Source organism: Monopterus albus, unplaced genomic scaffold, assembly GCF_001952655.1.
Source record: "Monopterus albus unplaced genomic scaffold, M_albus_1.0 scaffold429.1, whole genome shotgun sequence".
In the NCBI taxonomy this organism is placed as follows: domain Eukaryota; kingdom Metazoa; phylum Chordata; class Actinopteri; order Synbranchiformes; family Synbranchidae; genus Monopterus; species Monopterus albus.
Genome location: NW_018128309.1, coordinates 63,164 through 70,736, shown reverse-complemented (window position 1 = coordinate 70,736; position 7,573 = coordinate 63,164). Strand labels below are relative to the sequence as shown.

The window sequence follows — 7,573 nt, the reverse complement described above, 5'->3', positions numbered from 1 at the left end:
GATGTCAGCTCAGACATTGATTTCAAGCAACAGCAGCCACAATAAACTGCCGTGGAATCAGTGACAGCAGATCAGCATCTAGAGAAGATTTTCTGTACAGGTTGGCACAGCTGGAGGTTTGGCCAAAGGCTGCAGACGCCATAGTGAGGCCACAGGCAGAGAAGGTCTTTTGATACAGGTTAGGGTGGGAACATGCTATAACCCGATAAAGGCAAAGGCTCTACCCACTTGTTCCAAAATGACCTGCCATGATTTAGCACAAGCAGGTTTGAGGACAAAGCTCTCAGACCTTTTTAACTCCCACAAAAAAAAAGCATTTATTGAGCTTTAAACAGGACACCAGGTCGTGTTTGGCACGGCTGGCAATAGCGCCTTCTGCCCAGTTCTTTTGCCCACATGCGTCCTCCCACTCCCTGCCCATGGCACGGCTGTCCATCCTTTACCCAACCCCTCATTTCATGACCAAAAAAGGAAAACGATTCCTACTGATTATTAATGTCCAAATCCCTTTTCAAGTTAAGCTGACACTTATTAATTTACCAGCATATATGAATATTACCAAAGCACCTTGGATCATACTCAGTGATATACTGTGCCACTGTGAGCATGTCATACCTGCCCCCTAGTTGTGGCTCCAGGGTATGGCACTTCTCCAGAGTGGCTATTTTGGGAGTGTGTGTTTCTATGTTTATGTACGTGGATACTAGATGTAGCCCTGTAGGATTGGACAGGGCTGCTTAAAGTTGTGCATTTGCATGTGTGTCTGGGAAGGCGATCAAGGGGGATCAATTTAAGTACTAAATGTTTACATTTATCTTTGCATGTGTCTCTGTGTGTGTAAGTGTGTGTTTATGTGTGTGAGGGCAGGAGGAGTGGAGTACAACTATAGGATGATGCAGGGTTTCTTGTCCTTGAAAGGGTTTTCAGAGGTGGGGACCCCGACCAGCAGAGGGTCGCTACGAGCGTGCTGCTCACAGTAACTCATCAGGTCTGCTGCTGTTTTAGACACCTGGCAAGAGAGGGGGAAGTGAGGGAAGGCCAGAGGGTGAGAGAAAAAGGTGAGAGATTTAAATGAGAGGATATGTGGAGAGAAAGTAGAGGTTTGGAAAAAGAAAAAGATGATGTGGACAAGGAAAAAGTAGGAGAGATGAGGATAAATGTAAGAAACAGGAGGAACGAGAGGGGAAAAAGAAAGGAAAGGAAAAGGAGAGGAGAGTAACGAACACATGCATATAAAGACATGTAGCAGTAAATGATGATCCTACCTTAATGCGTTCAATCCCTGCTTCAATCCTCAGCTGTTCCACCAGTTTCCTGGCCTGGGCAATATTATTAGTGGTAGACATACTGATCCATCAGAATACACCAACACACAAGAAAACTAAATGAGAGAGAGAGAGAGAGAGAGAAATCACAAACATGTTTACTATGCAGATAATGATGGATAATTTCATCAAGTACGCTGCCACGCCTTAGGTGGACCAGCAGGCCCAGGCAGAAGACGTACCATTAGAGCAGACTTCACTTTCTGCCAAAGCTCTAACTCAAATATGCTATTTTGCGTGTTTTGAATTTCGTTTACGGTATTGCACAAACAGAAGAGACAGACTGTACCAGATACGTTAATTTCTATCTGAGATCTCCAACGTTTTCCTCCATACTACTTTTGCAGTCACAAGCATTAGACAGAAGTGCTTATTATTGAATAGGGCTGTGGGGTAGGGGGGCTGGAGCCAATTCCAGCTGACATTGGGCGAGAGGCAGGGTCCACCCTGAACAGGTCGGCAGTCTATCACAGGGCTGACACTTAGGGACAGACACCCACACTCACTCCTGCAATGTGCAATGTGCTATTTAGAGTCACCAGTCAACCTAAGCTGCATGTCTTTGGACTGTGGGAGGAAGCCGGAGCACCCGGAGAGAACCCACGCAGGTTCAGGGAGAACATCTAATTAGCATTCACTAAAATACACTGCACTAGTACTGCATTCATAAACTGACTCATCCTTTAAGTCATCGGTAGCTTCACTCAGGGGACCGTATGCTGTAGAGCAACAGCACCAACCTGAGGTCAACACATGGTAGTGCAACAGAGAACCAGCAAATTATGCCAGTTTTCTTGATCGAAATACAGTTCACTGAAGTGATGTTCACAGTAAAAGTAAGAATGAAACTTGATATTTGTGAAGCACTACTGGACTAACGTTGTCATTTATGATGAACATTCTATAGAACTTTTTCAATAAACAGTTTAAAAGCCTGTGTGTTTGTGACTAGAACATAACGAACCCCTAACCCATAAAAGTGTTAATGGTCAGGGCTGAGATGTAATGTAGTGTTTTTACCTGATGATGGTGTGCAGACAGAACTCTCTCTCTGAACACCGGTTGGAGAGGACGTTCTGAGCAGTACTGGGATGGCCAAGTCAAAATGACAGAGCTGGATGACAGCTGAGCTCACATTGGCTTGTCTCTGCGTAAAAGGAGAACAGGTGAGACGAGCAGGTGAGTTGGTTACTGGGTTATAAAGCTAAGCCATATATAGCTGTGTATATCTGGGATGTAAAGATTTTTATGTCAGGCATTGTAAATGGAACTGAATTAGACCCCAAACACAACAATCAAGATTTAGTCCCATGGATGTATAGTACTACATACGGGTAGAATTTGGTGTTTTTAGTAATGAACTGTTCACAGGGTGACATATGCCTTTAAACTGTTATTCTTATATGATTTCTAATTAGAATGAGTATTGGCTTCAATTAGAAGAATGTCTAAGTAGCCCCCATTTTACTTTGAACCTGGAATCACATTCATAGGACTAGGGGTGAATGAAGCTGCACTTCAGGTTTTCACATTTCAATAAAAGAAAACTGCTTAGTACTTTTTTTTTATTGTGATAGAGGAAATTTGCTGTCATCATCATGCTTATCATCCACACTACAGTATCTGTCATCACAAATTCATTTTTCTTCTCAAAGCACCTGTAATATTGTGTAAGTGATCAGATGGCAGGACATTCCTGCATTGCTGATCCAAGACAATGGCATTTTTCATATCTTTGGTGGCCAATTCACAGCCTCTATAAACCTCTTGTTCCTTTCTTTTAGCACAGTGTGAAAGTTTCACCAACAATAAATATGATCAAAATGCACTTTGCTCCTCACATACGTCACTAGTGGTGTGTTACAACTGTCTCTCTGTCTGTCGCCCTCTCTCCCAGGAGGGGAGAGGGCTGCTTTAATTTGAAGTAGCGCAGAGATTCATGTCTGTAATTAGTGCTTGTGTCTGTGAGCGAGCGAGAGAGAAAGAGACAGACCGAGTGAGAGAGAACAGAATTACAGCACCTGATGAAACTATCTACACACACATTTGTAATATTGTACTTGTGAGGACATTCACTGATTGCCCTCCAAACCTCACTCTGATTTCTAATCCCATTTCTACTCTTAACCCTGAGCCAAATCCTTAATCCCTTAGTGGCAAAATGTCCCCACTTCAGATCGGGTTTTCTCACGTCTCAAACATTTCTTTGACATCAAAGAGGACATTGCATTAACTTTAACTGATTTCTTGAGGATTATGGGTGAGTGGATCAATATGGCTGATACCCAAGTCTGATACTAGCTTCACTATACTATAAACAACAGTGTCACATTAGATCACAATATGGGAACATGAATATTTGTTGTTAACAGACATGCTATATTAAGAAATCATAGCATAATGAAAAAGCCTAATATGTGGCAGATTAGGGCACATGGTTCTCCCTACATTAGCTGGTTTTTAAGTAAAAAGCATTGGCATCTATTGATATCTAGGATTCTGGCTTTAGTATTGGATTGAAGTCAGTTTTGGAGTTTTTGAGAGGTATCTCTACATTTCTAGCCCCAACCCTGACCTCACTGTAGCCCTACCAAAAACAAAACAAACAAATTTTAACCCTAAAACATGATGGTTTACTTTGCGGAGACATACATTTTGTCCCCTAATGGGAGACGAGTCCTCTATTATGACTGACACATATACACCTTTTCAATCTCAGTACATATCTGTCAGGGTGTGAGGACTGTCCCTAAATCACTCCATGTGCATCCTCACAACAGCCACTACTTACTGCACAGTAAACACAAACATCACTATACACTACAGTCTCCACAGTTACACGGAAATGAATCAACACCAGGACAGAAACCGGGTGCAATATGTTGTACTGAGCTCTTGTTTTTGTTGCCTAACCTCTATAGTTTCTCTTACAACATCCCTAGGTTAATACTGAAACAAGGTGACTGCACTCGTCTCCCTCTGGGAAGGGACTCTCACGCACTGAAGTTTTTGTGTTGCTGAAAGTGAGAATTCACAAGCAAATGATGGCTTTGTTCAGAAACAAATGCTCAGATGTTTTCTCGTGGATAAGCATAAAAGAAACAAACAACTCGCTGCGATACATTTTAAGAAATAAAGACAACCCACACACACTTTGAGACACTATAGTCTACCTAAGCCCTGCGCTCCGATTTCTTCAGCCTGTTGATTTTTCCAACTTTCTGCTATGGCGCATTTCGTGCTGGGCGAAGGAAGTCGGACTCTCTAAAAGCAACACAAATATGAATTTCTGCCCCTGTAGTCGCATCTCTCCCCTCCTACGCCCCCAGATTGAAAACATTTACTTGAAAAACCGATGCACAGAAAATAAAAAGGCAATGGTTACAGGGTAAATTGGACGTTTATCTTGGCCTGAATCAAAAACATCTCCAGAGCTGATCAGGCCCCGTCCAGCCAGTCAACCAGCCACCGAGCCCACGACCGATCTCAAAACGTACAAAAATGCATCAATCCATATTGATCCTAGCAGCTCCTGAGCACTGACCGGGCCTACAGTACGAAGCCATGTCCTCTGCTACAGGCCCTGCTTGCTGCTGTACCGTATGAAAACACAATGCGGGCATTTTGATGGATAGAACAGCATGTCCTCTATCTCCCATGGCTATCTACTCAGCACACGCACACATGCACATGTATACGCACAAGCGCACAATCACAGGCAGACCTTGTGCACATATCAAAGCCAGAGATATTTCCCATGTGAAGAACAGACTAGACCGCTTCGGGTCTGCAAATAGGCCCTGGCTGTTAGCCGTGGGAGCAGGGTGGTGGCATGTTTGAGGGAGGCAGACTCCAGCAGCTAATATAAACCCATCCAGCGACAATGGGTGCAAGACCGGAGCGCATGCCTTTATGTTCCGCTATTATGCAAATTGATCGGCACACCGCCTACTACAGCATAAAAGATCCAGAGGTTTTTGGATAGAGTGGCTTGTGCGTCTTCAGAGACCAGCCGAGCTGTAGGAAATCTTCCACTGACCCTGTCCCCGGTCCTCCCCACCCTCTCTGCCGGCAAAGGGCTGGGGAAATCCGGATTCGTGACACTAATGGAGCCCCCCTTCGCTGCAGCCGCACTCGGTGAAGAGAAGCCGTGGTTGCAGAAGCGCACAGACACGTTACAATTATTATACACAGGGAGAAAAATATCTCCAAACTCACCTCCGAATGCGCTGTATTGGTGATTTAAAGGGCCAGATCCGCTGGTTTCTCACCCGCTCTGCTCGTTCACTCCCCGTCTTCGCCGAGCCAAACACCTCCCCCTTCGTTACCACTGTCTGTCCACCCCTCCCTCCGATCCGGTGAGAGCAGCTTTAACCCAGGGGCTCCCAAACAAACACTTCTAGACATTCACACGTCGCCTGAATGCATCCTCCTAACATGAGGATTCTGAATGGGCGAATATTCCAGTTATATTCTGGTAGAATATAGTGCAAATCGTCTGTTTTGTTAGGGACCCCTAGTGCCGTAATTCAGAATCCCTGTAAGTTTCATAAGTTTGATGGATATTTTGAAGCGTAGATTGGGTAACACCTGCACGAATAACTTGTTCAAAATTAATTTTTGAAATTGTCCTTCTCTCAGTGGGTAAGCCTTTATTTAACGATGAAATCAAACATGGATCTTGCAGGATCCCACAAGCAGACATAGGACTACTTTTTATATTACATTACATGTCCCTGGCATTACTGACTGCATGTTTTGTAAAATTTTAACACCCTCAATGCACAAACAGTTGAATTTCAAAATGTTTAAGCTTAAAGATGATTCTTAAATAATAATCATTTTGCTTTCTGTTTATACATTTATTAAAGATTAAAGCTGAGACATATATTTACACACAAGACATACTGTAGGCCTACATAAGACTTACAGTATTAATTCTACTTTTAAGTGGGGAATAGAAGTACTTTTCCCCTCCAACTTTAATCCACAGTTCTCAGTTCTACCGAGACCTTTGCTTTTTACTTATCTAACTTGCAACAAATGTGTAACTTTTCTTCTGCCGTTCACATCTGGACCTGTGCACATCACCCAGTGAAAGTGACTCATGTGAGCCCACTGCAAGGTGCTGCCGCACGGTGGCGGCCTTGGCCCACCCGTGGTCCCGTCTTCTCCAGGGAGGTTTGGGCCGGCCTCTCCTTCTATTCCTGGCAGGTCCAGCGCAAACACGCATCCTCTGTTTCCACCGAGCTGTGTAATCCACTCCTCCACATAGAGGCAAAAGTGCTGCATGTACTGCACGATTGTTTGGCTGAATGTGGACAGTTGCTCTGTGGTGAAGGGACCACAGAGCAACTACAGTCTGATGTGTAGGACCTATGTTTTGAAGGTTTAAAGCCTGGAGATGCAGCCAGAGGTAGATTTAGGCACAAGCTGCTTTGATGCGCACACACGTCTACGGTCCAGTCTTCTTCGTGGTTGTATGGAAACCGTTTTTATCTTATTATAACCACAGGAGAGCTATTTATAACCCACAGAGTACCGCATTGGCCTTGTTTCCAACAATGTGTGAAACTGCGCTGATGCCTATACCTTCCTCTTAGATTTCTTCGCCCTTTAAGATGTGAATTTCTCTCTTTCTCCCTCCACTGTTTTCCTTTCCCTCATTTATCTGTCTCGCTTACTTCCTCCTCCTCGGTCTTTCCCTTCTTCCCCCTCCCTCTTGTGTGCGTTGCTGAGGAGGCAGTAGGTTACAATGGATTACAGCAGAGCTTTTCATTTTCTAAGAAATCAGCGGTGGAAGCCCATGAGTCACAACCTCAGGATGCTCGGATGACAAGGGTGGCACCCACCCACACACACACGTGTTTATTTCCTGCCCTCAAGGCTGGTTTGCCAACCAGGCTTTGTGTAACTGTCTACGGGGACCACAGAAGCCCACGATGTACTCTACTCTATTTTTGCCCACACTGTTTAATCACCAATTTGTTAGAAAGGTGCACCAGTGAGGTAGAATATGATGAGGCTGTCATCTTCCATCATGTGGGCCTTGAGCTCACTTGTTGTAAAGTTTATTTTATCAAATTGCTTTGTGTGAGTGTCAAGTAAATAACACTCAGAAGATAGATAGATAGATATACTTTATTCATCCCCATGTGGAAATTCAAAGGGCAAGGCAGAATTAATCCTTTCCAAGAGAGCTGCAAGGCTACAACCAACCATTTTCTACATAATCCCCAACATTTTGA

General features: G+C 44.0%; 1 protein-coding gene across 6 annotated transcripts; it reads right to left on the bottom strand.

The window, feature by feature from the left end:
- Window positions 1-6: 6 nt before the first annotated feature.
- On the bottom strand, window positions 7-5,709 carry gng7 (guanine nucleotide binding protein (G protein), gamma 7). Of its 6 annotated transcripts, none has more exons than XM_020586889.1 (4): window positions 5,544-5,709; window positions 2,346-2,472; window positions 1,266-1,381; window positions 7-1,009 (listed from the first exon to the last, which is right to left on the bottom strand). In XM_020586889.1, exons 3-4 carry the CDS (start codon window positions 1,344-1,346, stop codon window positions 884-886), a joined length of 207 nt encoding a protein of 68 aa, XP_020442545.1. In that variant the 5' UTR covers window positions 1,347-1,381; window positions 2,346-2,472; window positions 5,544-5,709; the 3' UTR covers window positions 7-883. The 6 variants fall into 6 exon arrangements, with proteins under 6 accessions (XP_020442545.1, XP_020442546.1, XP_020442548.1 ...); XM_020586890.1 differs by lacking the exon at window positions 5,544-5,709 and adding an exon at window positions 5,365-5,518; XM_020586892.1 differs by lacking the exon at window positions 5,544-5,709 and adding an exon at window positions 5,050-5,355.
- Between the last annotated feature and the right edge of the window lie 1,864 nt (window positions 5,710-7,573).